The following is an 18551-nucleotide window of genomic DNA, read 5'->3' on the forward strand; positions in this document are numbered from 1 at the left end:
TTTGTCGAGACAAAATCTTTCTTCGATCTGACATAACCTAACCGGATTTTTTATAAGCAAAGCTCATAAGCACTCAAATTGTAGAAGGATTTTCTAAGCCTAACTACCACGTGATGACTCATGAACAAATTCCTGTGTGAACTAGGAATTTGAACAAATTTTCTTGCCCTCCAAACACTTCTCAATCATCTCATCAAATATATCATGCAACCTCATTACATACTTTGAAGATCAATTTTTGTATACTAACTACATATGTTATGCAGTTTTAGTTATAAAATCCAGTAACTTTATGATCTGCTAAAACAAATACAAAAAGAAACCTTACGGCACAAGAATATGAAATCAATATCTGCAATAGCCTTGACGGAGTTCTCTCTTCAAGGAATCGCGTTCTTCAGAGTTTCGCAACTACAATGCTGTAACTGCAACAAGAAAATGCTGTGTTGACAGTATCAATCAGTCATTCATCATCTGAGTTATCAAATCTTATTTTTTTAGCCTTAGGAGCATCTGAGGAGATTTCTCTGAAGTGGGATCCATATAGCTTGGACTCCTGCAGTGAGCGAATCACAATAGTATTAGAAAATTACAAGTTAGTATCTTTGGTAGAGGTTCACATCCATGGACCTGTAAATACTAATTTTTTAATGTGCCAACTATTTCATTGACCCGAAAAAGTTTGCACCGTGCCCACAAAGATGAACCATTACTGATCATGTGATATTAGAACATGCAGAAAAAAAATGTTAGTAAACATACCCAAGGTCCATGGAAACATGTGAGAAAAAATATAAGACATACCTTTTTCTTTACATGAGTACCGAATTTCATAAGGGCAGCTGGCACAATTTGACCAGCTTCTCTGAGTACATTCACCAGCTCCCCAGCGAGGTTCTGTGTTGTTCATATCACTCATAAAGGATATTGCTAAATGCATGAAAATCATATCAACTTCTTAAGCGAGACTCCTAAAGATCCTGATGTTACCTTATTAAGATCTGTAAAAAATGTGTGAGCAACACCCTTCCTTCCAGCTCGTCCAGTTCGTCCTATTCTGTGAACATAATCCTCCGTGGTGAGAGGGAAGCTGTAGTTGATAACAACTTCAACATCAGGAATATCAAGTCCTCGAGCAGCCACATCAGTAGCTACCTGCATATGAATAAAATGCATCACTTTCTAGGTAGCTGTCAAGCTGCTAATTGCCAGCCATAATAAAGAGGAATCCAAAATTTTTCTACAACTATAGTGCATCCAAGAAAATGAGCACAACCAAGTGACATCTTAAAGTAACTTCCAAGGATTATTACCTATGCCATATATTACTTAATAAAAAGTTAGACCGAAAAGAACACTAACATGTATTAAACTATTACATCATTTCACATATGCAGATCATGATCATTTCTTTGCAAATTTTGCTAGAACAATAGTATCAAAAGACAAGCAATATACCATCAGGGGACAGCTTCCCTTCTTGAACAATGATAGCGCTTTCGTACGCTCATATTGTGGTTTGTCACCATGAATTGAAACAGCAGTCCAACCTCTAGAAAGTCAGAGAACTCATACTTCAGAAGGAAAAAAAAACAACGGACAAATGGACAGAATGTTTATCAGAAGCATCATGTATAGAAAACAAAAGTTTACCTCTTTTGCAGCATTGGTTCAATACGTTTGGCTTCCTCCTTGTACAATACAAAAACCAAGACTCTGTTCCTGATCACAAGCATGATCTCTGATCAGTTATCTTGGACCATCAAAGTTCAGGGAGTTCAAAGCAGTGCTTTCAGTAATATGGAAGAAAATACTAAATTAAACGGACGCGAAAATTTTACCCCCATCTCAAATAGTATTCATGGCTTGGAGCCCAGAATACTAAAATTACAATAATAGCTACTCTTTATTTTTGGGTTAACAAGGAACCTCAACATGTCAACTCATCATCCAGTGGATGAACCATTCAGGAGCATCCCAAGAACAGTGATTACAATGCTGATAAGAGGAGTATCCAATCAGAGACATAGATAGATTGATAAATATAGAACTACCTACCTCTGGGATTTGTGATATTTCTCTAGCAACGCAACTAAACGCTCGAATCGTGAACGTTCATCCAAGACCTGGATATGTTGAAGAATGTTTTGATATGAGGGATAGCATGTCAGCTAATTATAAACAACTGGTATCTGAATTAACAAGAAATCACACCTCAACTATCTGCATAACATCATGGTTGGCAGACAAATCTTCGGAGCCTATGACAACCTGAAAGAAAGCTCAGTCTTGATACGAATCTCAAAAGGAAATTTTGCCAATGGAAAAACTAATAAATGCACACCTTAACAGGATTAGGATCCATGAAGTCCTGGGCCAGTCTATGAACATCTGTTGGCCATGTAGCGCTGAACATTACCATCTGGCGAGCTACAGGGAATAAAAGATTTATGCACACCTTAGTATTTGCAGTCCGCTATATATACATAAAGAAAGTTTTTCATCCTTATTTGATATGGTATGATACCATTATTTGAACAGCCATAATCTGTAGACACTTCTCGTAGAATTTTCAACTATTTCTTCCTTCATCATGAGGTGATATTAGCAAAAGAAATCGCAAGCCACCAAGTACAAAAGATCCTTTCCATATTGCATGAAGTATAAACAGAGAAGGGTCCATAAATTATAATTCATGCAGAAAGAAACTAAGAGATTTAGCTGTGCTTTTTAGCACAAAAAAGAGTTTTAGAACTGATTTTTTATATATTTTTTAACAAATTTTTAGATAACTAGCTCCTTGCGAAATGAGAAGCAATCTAATCAACAAACCTGGGCCTTTACATGCTATGAAAATGAAATGATTCATCCAAACTTTCCATGACCTACTTTCCTTCCAAGACCTTTGACCCCCCTTAAATGACTAGAATAAATTTAAAAATAAGGGAAAAAAAAGTAAAACATTATAAATGATTGATGCACACCAGAACAGGTCTTGCTCAAAATGAATCGAACTTCTGGTTCAAATCCCAAGTCAAGCATTCGGTCTGCTTCATCGAGAACCTGCAGAATGTTAATGCACAATACACATTCATAGAAAGCAGACAATATTTAACTTTTCACTTGATTACAGAGCAAAGGACTATAAATTACCAAAATGGTACTAAAGAATAATATTCCTTACCACAAAAGATACCTCAGAGAGGTTGCATATATTCATTTCAATAAGATCCTTCAAACGACCTGCTGTTCCAATTACGATGTCCTGCACATATAAGAACTTAAAACCAATAAAAACTAAAACAATAACAAAATGCAATTGGGGAAATACCTGCAAAAAGAATGCATGCACACAAAGTAGTTTAAAATTCACTTTCCACCAGAAATGAATCAGAAATAGTAGAGGGTTAAATTGTACAAGAAAGCTAATCAAAACATGTGAAAATCCAAACATCACTACATATATAATGTTATAAATTAACTATAACAAAGGAAGGCATATCTTACAACGCCCGACTTCAGGGCAGCAATTTGAGGTTGCTTTGATGTGCCTCCATACAAACAAACTGACTTCACTCCACAAGGCTCGCCAGCATCACATAGAACATTTGAAATCTGTCACCATAAAGTAAATACTAGCATACATCAGTATCTTTAAGAAACAAACTCAAAAGAATCAAATGGAAGGAACAAAAGGGTACTGTGATATAAAAAGGTGGGGTGAAAGCAGCCTCAAATTAGCAGCAAATAATGTGCTTATGTGCAAAAACATGTTATAGCGATATTATTAAATGAATAAAAGCCCCTTGTTCCTAATCTACAGAATATGAAAAGTGCCTATTTCAAAAGCATGTCACAATAATTCAGCACCAGCTGATACTAGCTGTAATGTTCTCTGTTGCTACCAAAAGTAACTGCCATTCCATTCCTAGAAGCTTGTAGATGCCAATTATAGACTTTTGGCTCTTTTCCTGTGGGTTAAAACCTATATCATTTTCCTCTCCCCATATACATCTATAGCTTCTAATCACATTCTTTTCTTTCTATTTTGAGTTGAAGAATGATCCAGTTTTCGTACACAAGGTTTTGCGATTAACTTATTTATACACTAGTTTGAAAGCATAGAGAACAGTGCATTAAATGAAGCCCAAAGGTTCCAAACTACTTGAGAGTCCCAATTACATAATATCATATCGATTGAAACGTTCATCTAACAATTCCTAATATATAAATCGTATGCATTGCAATACAAATGCATCCAAATAACACTTTAATGAAACTTTGAAAGTTTTGCATAAGAGAGGAATTCATTCAACAGTTTCAATGAATTCATTGTGTTGTTGTTCCATCTTTTGGAGGGAATTTTTACCAAAAAAAAAAAAAAGAATACCTCACGAGAGAGAATTTCCAAAATAAAGAATTAAGTCAAAGACACATACTTGATCAGCTAATTCCCTTGTGGGTGACATCACAAGGCAAAGTGGATTCACCCTCCTCGAGGTTTTATCCTTTCTCTTGCTCAAAACATGCATTATCCCCGGTACCCCAAAAGCCAAAGTCTTACCTGAAAAGAGCACGCATCAAACCAAATTACAGTTCACATAGATACCAATCACAAGCTATCAGAATAGACACAGTTTGATGGAAATTACATAACAATAGACATAGTTCCCTAATACAAAAGTTGCAGCAAATTAACACAGCCAAAAAATAACTTGTGTCGTCTATCATCTCTATCCAGAAGAACAAAATCCAGTAAAAAAAACTACCTGAACCAGTCTTCGCAATTCCAATAAAGTCGCGACCATCCAGCAAGAAAGGCCAGGCATGAGCCTGGATTGGAGATGGACGCTTGAAATCCTTACAACAAGCCAAGACATTCTCTGGCAACTTGGAATCCTTAAACAATTTCAAAGGTGTGTACTTTGTCTCCTCCGAATTCTTCCCAGTCACCACCACTGTCTCCTCACCATCATTACCGACATCACCAGTTTTGCCATTTTCGGAATTTAATTCTTCCTTCCTTTCACAGATCTCGCTTTCCTTTCCGTCCTCCCTCTCCTTCTTGTGCTTCTTCTTTTTCTCCTTCTTCTTCTTGTCCTTGATATTGCTCTCTTCGAGCTCAGTCTCTTCAAGCTTTTGCTTTATATTCGGATCATTTTGCTCCCCGATATTAGACCTTTTGTGCGTCTTCTCCTTCTTGCTTTTCTTCTTGTCTCTTGTTTTGGTTTCTAGGGCTTCTGGTTCGCTGAGAGGAGAAGCTTCTTTGACCTTTTTACCCATGGCGGAGGCAGTGCGAGAAAGAGCTGGAGAAGACGGAGAGGGAGAGGGAGGTTTTATTTAGGGTTTTAGCCTTTAGGCTGCAAAATCTGATGGGTTGGGCTTTTCTATATTTCAAATAGCCCAATAGCCTTGTCCCCATAAAAGGGCCCAAGCCATTCGGATTAAATGGGCCGTTGTGTTACTTCTTAGTTCTTATTGAGCCCTAATTATCGGCCCATTGAAGGAGATATGTGAATTGGGCTTTGTTTGCCTTCAATGGCTTCGATTTCTATTCAAACTAATCAGAGTTGAGTAGTTAACGACTTCATTCACTGGTTAGCCTCATCCTCCACGCCACTCGCCGGCTACGGTGGTTCAGTCAGGATGTCTTCCAGTCCGGCCTGCACCCCCTTCCGCCAGATAGTCAAGAAGTTTGAAAATAGTAGGTGCTCCCGCATTGTAATTTGAACGACATTGTTCGAGACTTGTGTGTTATGTCTTTTTGTTGGGATAATTTGTTTTGAACTAATCAGAAATCTCAGCACTAGTTAATCAACAATATTTTCTGCTTTTGATTTATCTTAACTTTGGATTTACCATTCGCACGGCTTTGTTTCCTTAGATCGTTCACCAACAATACTTGAACCCAAAAAAAAAAAAACCATGGTTGTTCGAGAATTGTTTGGATTTTTTTAAAAAAATCACATCGCTTGATACTATCCAGGTTATGTGCGTTAACAAGTCACTCTCTCGCACTTGTGAACTGAGTTATATCAAACAAATAGACCCGTCTACTTAGACCGTGACACTGCTTCGATACTATATCAAAGATCACAGCCCACTCAAATCAACTTTAGGCTCGATTTCTCATAAGATTAGGTACCATAACATAGGATTGATGTAGCGAACCATTCAAATTGTAGTGGTCTATTTATAACTCATATGTACATTCACAAAAATAATAATGATCAAACATAAAATACAGTATCATCAATGCTATTGACTAAAGGAAGAAAAATAGCAAGCCTTCCATGGATGAAGTTATCATTCTTTAGGCTTTGGGCTTGTTCACAGTCTGGTACATCTTGTCAATAATATCCTGTGCACAAAAGTTTCTAGTCAGTAACCAATTAGACAAACAAATTATGCACAGAAATGTATCAATGATCAACAAAAACGACCTGTAAACTACACCATAAGCATGAATAGTTATCAAAATATCCATACAAATTTGATAAATTGAATAAATAACAAAGCAGCTCATCAATTAAACCCAATATAGCCCAGGCTGAGGTGATTGGAAAAACTAGTAAGTATCTATGATACCAAAACAGCCGCCAAAACAGGATAAAGTCTAACAAAATTATTTTATCAAGCATAAAAATGGTGCAAGAATTTTAGCTTAAGCGGTCTGTAAGGTTGCCAAAATTTTATTTATCCAGCAGGTTCGTTTATGAAGCAGCATTGTAACTTTGCCACTTTATATAACCAGAATGGATGCTAACACTATGCAAATTAGCCCATACATTTAATACCGGTTAACACTATGAAAAATATCATCAAGGCTGGATTCAAGAGTAGCTACCTTATAGTATTTGAGCAACTGTGGCCTCTTCTTTTTATATGTCGGAGTTAGGAGGTCACGCTCTATGTCAAATGGTACAGGGTCAAGGTGGACAGCTTTGACAAATTCAAAGCCTTTCAACTGCAAATAGTAAAGCATCAAGAGAACCATCAAATATCTTGCAAATGTAAAACAAATATTTGAGTATAAATTGTTTCAGAGCTGGTTGACAGCAAAAAGTAAAAATGGGAACCTTCTTTTCTTTTCCAATTTTTGTGAGCTCCCCAAGTATGTATTCTTTGGCCAGAGGATTTTCGCAGAGGGAGTTGAAGTCCCCACTGACACCATTCTCTTCAGCCCAACGTTCAAGTGCTTGCTTATTAGGGTTAACAACAGCAACTAGGAATGACTCAAAGCTGTTTCCATATATCCATATCTGAGATTGGAAAGATAAATTATCTAATGAGGACGGAAAATTAAAATTGAAATGAATAGATCAGCTACATTCTCGACAAAAAAGTTGACCTTTTCCATCATGCAAAAGACAATTGAAAAGGTTATCCATGTGTGAAAAAAAGAAACCATATCAGGCATAACATCTGGCAACAGCCGAGAGGACACAAATTTTCAGGTACAAGGGTGTACTTGGAAAATGTACATTCACAATAGCAGATGGGCATACCAAATCAAGGCCAGGGACAAGTCCATAAATGTTCTCCAAATTTTCAACTGCAACATATTCTCCTTGTGAAAGTTTAAATATGTTCTTCTTCCGGTCAATAATTTTCATGGCTCCATCTGGTTGCCACTCACCAACGTCCCCTGATGCAAATACAATCATGGATACATGGATAAGGTTGGTTACGAGATGGTATAGATGCATGAATCTTATTTAAACAGACTTAAATGTAAAAACCTGTATGGAGCCACCCATCAATCAGGACCTCTTTGGTGAGGTCTTCGCGCTTGTAGTACCCTGAAAATACAGTTTTCCCCCTTATGCAAATCTCTCCACGAGGTGTGTCTGAAAGGGCATCATATCCCATTTCAGGAACAGATTCCAGGCATACATCCACATTTGGTACAGGAGGGCCCACTGTACCAAGCATTGAAAATTCATGGGGTAGCGAGACAAAAGTCCCCGCACAGCTTTCTGTCAGGCCTACATTAACATGAATAAAAAACAAATCAACAAAGTTCATGCAGTAAGGAGTTATAGCACAGTCACTCAATCTTAATGAAGAAGAAGAAACAAGAAAAATAGTTATAGCCCAACGCTAAATGCTAAGGACAACATACCATATCCTTGCAAAACGATAGAACATGTAACCACTCTCAGAAAAGCTTCTACATGGGTAGCAAGAGGTGCTGCCCCAGATAGAATAAGCCGCACATTTCCTCCCAATCCTTGCTTTACCTGAGGAAGTGACTATCAAATGAGATTCTAAGCATGCAACATAATCTATTACAATCGGGTATTTCAAGGATGTAGGTCCATGAGCAGCAAGAGGATTGCACATTTCCAGTACCTTGCTAAAGACAATTTTGTCAAAGATTGGTGCGGCCTCTCCAGTTTTATGCCCCTTCTTCATGTTACTCTGTTTGCTGAAGAAGTTATTAGAGAAAGGATTAGACAATGAGGCTAAATTAGCAGATAGCAATACGATTATCAACTGGATGAGGTCAACTAGCAAGCAGCCAAAATTAGAGATTTGTACCAAGAAGCAAACACATTCAGAAGAAAAACTCAAAATAACATAAATACAAAAGCTTTTAGAAACATGAATTAAAACTTACTAAGAGTATGCAACATTGAACAATGTTTTTTTCAAGAAGCCCCCCGAAGAGATTTTCTGTTGCAAACCTGAGAAAGTGCACAATAGTTACCAGGGTGTAACACTTGAGGATGATAAAATAAAATAAAAAACTCACTTATTTTGTTTCTAAATCAGTTTTGAATAGAATAGGTAAATATTTTTATTTGTTGAATCGTAATTTAAATCTGTAAGAACACGAAATAATTAACCTTTTTCATTGCCAAAGTAAATCCAGACCTCATATTTAACATACACGTGAATTTTGAAGACCAAACATCAACACCATCCATTACAAACCTAAAGCAAGCTAGCATTATAGAGAGGGCCAAACATGAGCAACTGAGCCAAAGTCACCTGAGGTGCCCTCAGAAGGACGAATAGGGGCTTGATTTTTGTATAATATACATGAGAAAAATTGTAGTGCAGCAAAGGATGGTAATTCAAACATGAGGGGAAAAAAATCCCACTTCAATTAATTAGGGTCTCGTCCAGATTCAGATTTGTTTCCCATATATTCTCATATAGAGAAAAAAATGCAAAGCAACCAAATTTATTAGATCCTTCCAGTACAGAATAAGGTCTACCTGCATAAACTCTATCTAATACACGGGGAACAGCACAGAAAATAGTCGGTTTCAGCTCTGCAATGTCTTCTAGCAACAACTTTACATCCTGAAGAGGGCAACAAACAAAAAGATGAGCAATACCAAAACTGAAAATTTCCTAAAACTTTCCGACATCACAATCTAATGCCCTGAGCACAATGTGGTCATTCAACCATAAGGAATGAATATGTCAATCAAAGAAAGAAACTCTAATCCTTTTGCTCATTTGATCTGTAAATCAGATGAAACAAGTAATTTAGCTCACCCCACGCCAAAATCCTATCGAGGCACCCTGTGAAATAAAGAACTCCTCTATCACACGATCAAAGATATGAGCAAGAGGAAGATACGAGAGATATACATCCTTCGCTGTCAACTGCATTAAGTCAAGAGAAATGTCAATATTATGAAAGAAAATCCTCCATAACTTATCTAGGTTCCCATCAATGAGAAATGAAAGAGGTTTGAAAGTAGACAAAACTAACATGTTCATTGACGCTCTCAAGAAGGCGCTTAACCCCTGATACAAGAGTAACAATGCTTTCATTTGAAATCAATACCCCCTTGGGATCACCAGTTGTTCCACTAGTATACATGATTGTACAGATATCAGTTTTCTTCTTCTCTGGCAGTTCAAATTGTTTATTCTGTCCCTGAAAGAATAAAAGCCCAAAATTTGACTACAGAACAATACACATGTACACATTTCAAGCAGAAAAGAAACACTCCTTCAGCAAGTTTATAAACATTAGGGAACATGTTGATAAGAAAATTTTGCCAAATGCATACTCAACTCATATGGATTAACAATAATATAAACTACCCATACACTATGTCTGGATCATTCTACTATTAACACTTGTACAATTACATCGACATCTAATCTCTGGATCTTTACAAACTAACGACATGACATATAATCTCAAAGAGCAACATAATTGCAGATCTTGATCATTATTGTCAATTTGGAATACAGAAAATGAGATGTAGTGGAATGCAAGATATTCAAGCCATTAATGACCTGAGGTAGCATTTTCACACACTAGAGATGCAATATATTCCACAGGATAAAACATTGACATACAATTTCGAAAAATAGGGGCAACGGAAAAAAAAAATCTGTATACAATTCTGTCCAAGAAAAAACTCAAGAGGAGAAGAATAACAGGGCAAGTAACTTACCAGCTCTAAGAATTCGTTCCAAGAATATATAGCCAGGCCAAGCTTCTCAACTTCCTCCCTTTGATCAGGTGTAACCTTGCCAAAACTCACGATAGCTGTATGCGACATGTATAATGTCATTTGTTTTCTTATAGTGTATGAAAGGACAAACAAATATAGTGAAGCAACCTTAACTTACTTTTCAAGTATTTTGTTGAGTTAGGAAATGTCTTCAACAACTGGGGGGAAAAAAGGATTGCCATTGATTAAAAAGGAATTCTTAGCATGTAAAGTAATAATCTATAAGTGCAGCATCACCAAGCCAATTCAATTTGGAATCACAGCCCCTTTTAAATTTTTAAGAACTAATATTTAGATACAAAGATGCTATGAATATTAGAAAAAAGATACAGATTTTTCAAATAAGTTATTTCAATAGCCTTCAATCGGGAATTCAGATGCAAATACAAAACATATGTACCTCAGGAATTTTTTTTTCTTCTATAAAAGCAATTGAAACCTCTGCATGGCATATAATAAATTCCACAGCATTGGCACCTGAAACAAAGACAATATCAAGAATTTATAGACAATATTTGGCACATTTCAATATGCCTGTATTAAATGAATATAGGATTACTCAAAACAAATCCATTCTAGACAGCTATTCCTGACATGAACAAGCCTCTATGGCTTTATCGACAACACAAAAATGAGCTTTATGATACTTATGGCAGGCCTTGTGTAGCTCCATGTACAAAAGGGGCATGCATACCTAAAGTGTCATATAAAGGAACGCAATAGAGTCCATGGGCATTGCAAGCCTGCATCAGCATTGAAACATTAATAGGAAATTCCAAAGAAATGTAAAAAGAAACACATACCAATATAAATGTTAACTTAAAAACAAAGAAGTGCAATTGCATGCATGTGGAACAAAAAAGGTGTGGTATGAAACAGGATTATAATTAACCAATAAGAGAGGGGCATAGTTTATTTTTCTTCAGCCTGTCCACGTAGAGCATTGTGCATTGGATATTGCTATTTCTTTCTTTCCATCCAATAAAAAAGATATCTACTTTAGTGAACAAAGCTGCTATCTCAGCCAGCCTAGATATGAGGCGGAAATTAATACCATAGAAGGATATTATTCAACCAAAAAACTGGTAGCTTTTATTAAAATAATCCTTCACATTCAACTGATGAAGAAAAAGGAAAGATAAAAAGTTACCTCCATGCTCATAATCCACTCCGCGCTATTGGCACCATAAATACCACATTTTCCTCCCTACAAACCAGGAATCATCATTTCAAACTTAGGAACAGGAGGCCCTAAAACTTTCTGGAATTTTAATCTTTCCCAACCCCTTCCAAAATGGGGAAAAAAGAAAAGAAAAGAAATATAGTGGAGAAAACGAAGTGTCATACCTCATCAACACCGCAAGCACGGATTGAATTCCCAACTTTAATGACTATGTCATAAACTTCTTTATAAGTTTGCCACACATACTTACCAGCCTGTAAAGAATGAAATATCATTAAGGTAAGCCAGCTAGCAACACCCACAAAGATGTGTCCAGGACAAAAACATACCTTCCCATTCACAATCTCACGATAACCAAGCATCGGATTTTTAGGATATTTCTCAACACTCATGCTGCAAAAGGAACATGAAACAACTAATTGTAAGTTTAAGCAGTTAAGGTCAGCAATAATATCTAATGCATTCCCAGGCTTCTGATGCAAGAAAGTCCCAAACAAAATATCCTTCTTTGACAAATTAACATGCTCCTTGGGATCATCAATCTACATGTGAGTGTTAAACATCAATTTTTCATTTCCAAAAAAAAAAAAGACGCCCATGATATTAAAAATTAGAATTTACAGAGTTTCAAATAAATCAGTAAGGGAAAAAAAATCCTTTGCTGCATCTACAAGCATAGTAAACCATGAACTTTTACAAGTCCCATGCATGCTAACAAGGATAGTAAACGGTGACATGTTAAAGCAAATAAATCATGATCCGGATTCGAAATGCTTAGAGAAGCTCATGAAAGAGTGAGCGACACAAATAAAACGTAATCAATTGAAGTTGTTCTTTTCTTGTCTTTACAAAAATTGCTGACGCAATCTCAGCTTTTCGGACTTTTGTTCTGAGAACGTCAAATCTTATCATTCTACTTTCCCAAACTTTCTCAGCAACCAAACAATAAACCATAAATACAACAAATTTATACACATATACTCATATCCTCACCGGAAAACATCCCAGCAACTCTCCATTCCAGGAATCGGAGACGGGAATCCATCCTTGGCAAACAAACTCCGGTACACCGGCCCCATCGATGGTCTACCGTCCTTCGCTTCCTTCCCCTTCTCCACCTCAATAATAAACTTCTTCTGCGCCATCGCTTCTCTGACTCCCTAAAAACTCCCAAATCTAATCGATCAATCACTGTACAAAATCCGATCGATCACAAAATAATCTTCACAAATATATAGCCAACACAGGAAGCGACAAGGTCAAGAGATTAGGTGGTGACGGTTGAAAGAAAGGGAGAATACAGGGAGCGAAAGAGTTTATGAGGTGTGTAGAGCACTCCTCTTTTGACTTGGAGAGACAGAGACAGAGACGTAGAGAGAGAAAACACTTCTGCAAACACAGTCTTCAAATCCCAGTAGGTTAAAATTGGTCAACTGATGTGGAATTTCAAAATTTTTCAAATTTTCTTAACGCGTTGCCGTTATGAATCTTGATAATGAAGATTTCTAAAATCATTTTTTAAAAATATCGCTCAAAAATATGTTTTCCGAAATCGAATTTTAGATAGATATATGTCTAATTCAATTGGTTTTCAACCGAGTCATATTTCATTGATATTTTTAAAATCAATTTAGTAATAGGATTGGGATAATATATTAATAATGTTATTGTAATTATATAACTAGCAAACAATATGATATTCGCTCCGTTTAGTAAAGCATTTGTAGCATATATGTTATTTTTGGTCATGGACAAATAGGTGATGTTACAACTCGGTTATTTACGTTCCAAACGTTGCAAATTGGTCAAATCGGTCAATCAAAGTGCTAACTAGTTCTTGAGTCCCCATTTGTCTCATCGATAGTCTCTTTCTTCCTCTTTGTAATGCTACCATTGTTACCGAGGCCTTCTTTATTCACCCTTTGATCAACCACATGGTTTTCAGAATCAGAAGACGACGATGAATTCATGGCTTTCGATACACCAGAGTCAATATTTTTAGAATCTTGAGATGACAATAAGGAAGAAACTTTAAAATCCCTAACTGGACCACCATCAATAAGTCCCCAATTCCCCAATTCCTCTGAAGAACAATTCAGATATTGAATAGGATGTCAGGGTTGCTGTTACTGAAACACTCGTTAGGTTCTAAAGAGATTGATTGATCAATTGAAATAAGATTTAAACACTACTATTCTAGTTGAACGACATTTGAATAAATTGAAATCGAAATAGACGTTTATCACATCATTTTTTTCACGGTTTCCGTTTGGTCACTATGTAAGGTCAGCACTTTGACTGACCAAAATAATACAAACATGACTGTGGAACGATTCAATAACGTTAGTGACCAACTTACAATATTTTAAACGTAAGTGACTAAATTATAACGTGACCCATATGTCAATTATCGAAATAACATTTACTCCAATTAATATCCCAACTCGTCACTAGAGATATCCTTATGCTTTTAATGGGATTGATCTATAAAGAAATGAATTCAAAGTTTATTATGACATTCAAAATCTTTCATGCCTTTTGACTATTTCTTAACAAAACAAATTATTTATTTATTTATTTGTTGACATAGCAATTAAATGCTTTGCACTCTTCCATCCGTATTGAGAATAGTACGACTTCAATATTTGCTTCTTTTTTCTTTAATAATAATTCATACTTTTAGAATTGAGAGGAATTGACATAATCAATTCCAAATATCAAAATATAAAATATTTCTTTTTGTTAATTTATATTTTATTGTTAAAGTTAGAAAAAAAAAAAACTTTAAAATAAATAAAATAAAAGATTGGGAGTAATTAATGCATTGGTCACGTTGGTTTTGAAGGAATCCTTAAACTGACCCAAACCCGATCCGTCTGTACCTTATTCCTCCAATAATTAGATGGTCCATCCATTGCTCAATTAATTTGTGGGCCCCTTATTTCTTTTTGAATTTTTTATTTTTAAAATTATCAATTGGTTTTCAATCCAAAAAAAAAAAAAGAACTTACTAAATTATATTTGTATCTTTTAAAATTAAGTAAATATCAAACTATTATTCAACGCTTTAGCTGTTGGTGTAGCGACAAGAATATTATGTATTCCTCTGATAAATCATGGTTTGAATAATATGTGTTATAATTCATCCACTCCGAAGGATAACGTGTATTCTCCTGATAAACTATGGTTTAAATATGATAGATATGTTAACAAGTTGAGTAAAGGTTTATTTTTGATTCCCAATACTCCCATTCAACACAAATTTTTTGTAGAAGAACCCTGCCTTCTCTAATCCATTCAACACTTGCAATTTCTTTTTCGTTGATATGTCCGACAATTTGTACTTAAATTATTTTTGTATTCGTTTGTTCAGCTCCACCCTAACTCTTATATTGAAACAACGTCTTACCTGAAAATAAATAATTAAAAAAAAAAAGCAAAGTAACTATTATTTAAAAATAGTATTTTTTTTATTCCATATTTGAATAAAGCATGATCTATGGAGATCTTCAAATAAATGAATTTAATTAATTTAGCATATTAAATTATTTCTCTCTTGTTTTTATTGTTCATTTATTTTAGGGTTCTTCCAGAATGAAATGACAAGAGGGTTTGTTCAAATTGACTTAGACTTGGACATATTCAAACATTTGGGCCAAAAACCATCTAACTAGTATTCGTCCCAATCCCAACAATATTTAATTTAGTACGTGGTCCCCTTGTTAGTTTTCATTAATGCCATTGCCTGTCCTTTTAAGGAAGCTTCATTCAACAAGGAATAGACTTCTCAACGTGATAACATGTTGAGAACCACGACATGTGTGTTAATGCTCTGATGAAGAACAAGATTCTTATATATTTCAAGGAGGTTGATATCTCCTAGTATTACTAAAATTGATATTACCATTATAGTAGGAGAATATTTAGTTTTAATTATTGCCTTTGTAAGGTTGATTTTTAGGAGTAGAATTCTATTTAATTACTATAATTATTGGGAGTAGTTTACTACAATTATTAGAATTGGTTTTGGTTGGTTGGCTATAAAAGCCACGTTGTAGTCAAAATAGAAGTATCAATAAAATTAAACAAAAATCGAGACTTGTTCTCAAAACCGAAAGTTTTCTCTCAATCCAATCTTACAAATGCTCTACCAAACTGGCCCTTAGACTTGGACACATTCAAACATTTGGTCCAAAAATCATTTAAGAAGTATAGAATAGAAAAATATTCGTCCCAATCCCAACAACATAGTCGCCTTTTTAGTTTTCATTAATACCATTGCCGGTCCTTTTAAGGAAGCTTCACAACAAGGAATAGACTTTTCAACATTAAGTCTCGAGTTCGAGCCTCCTCCATCCCCTTTTTCTATATTAAAAAAAAAACGTGATAACATGTTCTAGCATGATATTATAATATTTTCATGGAAAAAAAAAAGAAACCTTTTTTTTTCTTTTTTAAACTCCAGATATTTGGATCATGATTGACAAATTACTAGAAGGTGAAACAATTTATCACTAATTGTAAATTGTTTGTCATGCAAAGAAAAATAGTGTAACTTCATCCCCTCTAATTCTTAATCTTTATACAAATATATTCGAGGCGTTGTCCGAACTATTTTTTTTTAATGAGAATAACACCATTTAAGTTTATCGTTTAGACATTTTATATGAGTTAAATTCAGACCGTCAAATCCACGTGCAAATAAGTTTTCCGCTTGACGACAAAGTAATTTGGGGCAAAGACCAATTCGTGACCACAAAAATATTACTTTTAGTGAGAACTCAATACTTTTCGATTTCATATGATTTGACCAATTAACCCCAGATAGTCCGAACTATTCCCAATGAACATGTACAACCATACATATAAGAATGCACAAGGCTTTGGCCAAAGGTAACATCTAAAAAGCGAAAACAAAAAAATACGTATCATCTACCATACTTAAAATATAGCCCTACTAACACATTCTCACAAATCCCATACTCTTGTAAAATTCTCACAAATCCCATACTCTTGTAAAATTAATGAAATTTCCATATGGTTGTGTTGATGAGTTGATTGACACAAGGCAGGTATTAGTATTTTTCACAAACTTGATTGTGCAATTATAATGAGCAAGGCATATTAAACCAAACACTTGAAAAGCTATTTTGTAAGTTGCAATCTCAGCTTTTCAGACTTTTGTTCTGAGAACGTCAAATCTTTTCATTCTACTTTCCCAACCTTTCTCGGCAACCAAACAATAAACCATAAATACAACAAATTTATACACCATGTACTCATATCCTCACCGGAAAACATCCCAGCAACTCTCCATTCCAGGAATCGGAGATGGGAATCCATCCTTGGCAAACAAGCTCCGGTACACCAGCCCCATCGATGGTCTACCGTCCTTCGCTTCCTTCCCCTTCTCCTCCTCAATTATTTTCCTGAATTTGTTAGGACTATGCAAAAATTATATACCTCACCAAACGGCATAACGTCAACAGCTAAAGTGCTGTCCACACGCCAGCATTTCCGATAGCAGAAAAGAAGCTCAGGATATATGAGCTTTTCTTTGAGCGGTTACAGCATTTGCATGGGACCCATGCTGCAGGAACCTTTTTTAATATTTATTTTGGGTCTAGGTTCCACCTTTTTATTAAATAGTTACTTTTTTGATTAAAAATATATGGCCCAAGTCTGGACAATAAATCAGTTAACATTTTTTAATTAATTTTACTAAAAATAATTGAGTTGATGTTTTAACATTTTTAAACGCTTTAACATTATTCCTGTTAATTAATTTTAACATTTTGACATCCAATTAACATTTATTTTAAAATACATACTTAACATTAATATTAATAATAAATTAAATTTAATATTAAACAAATAACAAATTTATTATAATATCATAAAATATAATATTTAATAATAGAATAAATTTACTTATTTTATTAATGAAAATATTATGCATAAAATTAACTTTAATAAAATTATATTTGTTAGATTAAAGCTTATATTAAATTTAATGTAAAAATCATAAAATATAATATTATAATACTTTAATTCAATATTTTTCCGCTAACGTCAACTTTTAGTTCATCAAACACCTCACAGCATATTACACAGTTTTAAGTTCAGCTTTTTTCTCACAACTTTTCCTCTAGCATTGAAAATCAATCCAACCACTCTACCAAACGGAGCCTATGGTTTGAATATGATAGATGTTAACTAGTCCAATAAAGGTTTATTACTCATCGTCTCCAAATATCTAATTTTTGATTCCCAATAATCCATTAAGAGTTTGAGCATTATAAGAACAATAATCGATTTTAGCTCGAATTGTTTGTAGAAGAACCCTACCATCTCTGATCCATTCAACACGTGCAATTTTTTTTTCATTAATATGCCCTGCAATTTGTACTAAAATTCATTTTGTATTTGTTTGTTCAGCTCCACCCTAGTTCTTATCTTGTAACAACGTCTTATCTGGGAAAAAAATAATTGTTTAAAAAAGTAATAACTATTATTTAAAAAATAGTATCATTTTTATTCAATATTTGAATAAAACATAATCCGTGGATCATTTAATTTCTTTGACTAATAATATAGCCTAATATATCTTCAAATAAATGAATTTAATTAATTTAGCATATTAAATTATTTCTCTCTTGTTTTTATTGTTCATTTATTTTAGGGTTCTTCCAAAATGAAATGACAAGAGGATTTGTTCAAATTGACTTAGACTTGGACATATTCAAACATTTGGGCCAAAAACCATCTAACAAGTATTCGTCCCAATCCCAACAATATTTAATTTAATAGTCGCCTTGTCAGTTTTCATTAAATGCCATTGTATGCCTTACCTTTTAAGGAAGCTTCATTCAACAAGA

At 34.7% G+C, this 18551-nt stretch overlaps 2 protein-coding genes across 2 annotated transcripts; both read right to left on the reverse strand.

The window, feature by feature from the left end:
* Positions 1 to 163: 163 nt before the first annotated feature.
* LOC119987067 (DEAD-box ATP-dependent RNA helicase 5-like) lies at positions 164 to 5332 on the reverse strand. Its single transcript, XM_038831798.1, has 13 exons — positions 4770 to 5332; positions 4440 to 4564; positions 3508 to 3615; positions 3185 to 3265; positions 2985 to 3063; positions 2345 to 2430; positions 2215 to 2271; positions 2059 to 2126; positions 1654 to 1722; positions 1459 to 1552; positions 991 to 1155; positions 805 to 897; positions 164 to 556 (listed from the first exon to the last, which is right to left on the reverse strand). Exons 1-13 carry the CDS (start codon positions 5281 to 5283, stop codon positions 464 to 466), a joined length of 1632 nt encoding a protein of 543 aa, XP_038687726.1. The 5' UTR covers positions 5284 to 5332; the 3' UTR covers positions 164 to 463.
* A 771-nt stretch (positions 5333 to 6103) lies between these two features.
* Positions 6104 to 13048, reverse strand: LOC119987306 (long chain acyl-CoA synthetase 4-like). Its single transcript, XM_038832177.1, has 19 exons — positions 12667 to 13048; positions 12003 to 12066; positions 11838 to 11927; positions 11641 to 11697; positions 11185 to 11233; positions 10891 to 10967; positions 10609 to 10648; positions 10431 to 10525; positions 9734 to 9901; positions 9514 to 9624; positions 9228 to 9315; positions 8624 to 8690; positions 8356 to 8431; positions 8126 to 8243; positions 7743 to 7988; positions 7509 to 7648; positions 7080 to 7262; positions 6848 to 6967; positions 6104 to 6361 (listed from the first exon to the last, which is right to left on the reverse strand). The coding sequence occupies exons 1-19, from the start codon at positions 12816 to 12818 to the stop codon at positions 6314 to 6316; spliced, it is 1989 nt and encodes a 662-aa protein (XP_038688105.1). The 5' UTR covers positions 12819 to 13048; the 3' UTR covers positions 6104 to 6313.
* Between the last annotated feature and the right edge of the window lie 5503 nt (positions 13049 to 18551).

Source organism: Tripterygium wilfordii, chromosome 20 (assembly GCF_013401445.1).
Source record: "Tripterygium wilfordii isolate XIE 37 chromosome 20, ASM1340144v1, whole genome shotgun sequence".
Taxonomy (NCBI): domain Eukaryota; kingdom Viridiplantae; phylum Streptophyta; class Magnoliopsida; order Celastrales; family Celastraceae; genus Tripterygium; species Tripterygium wilfordii.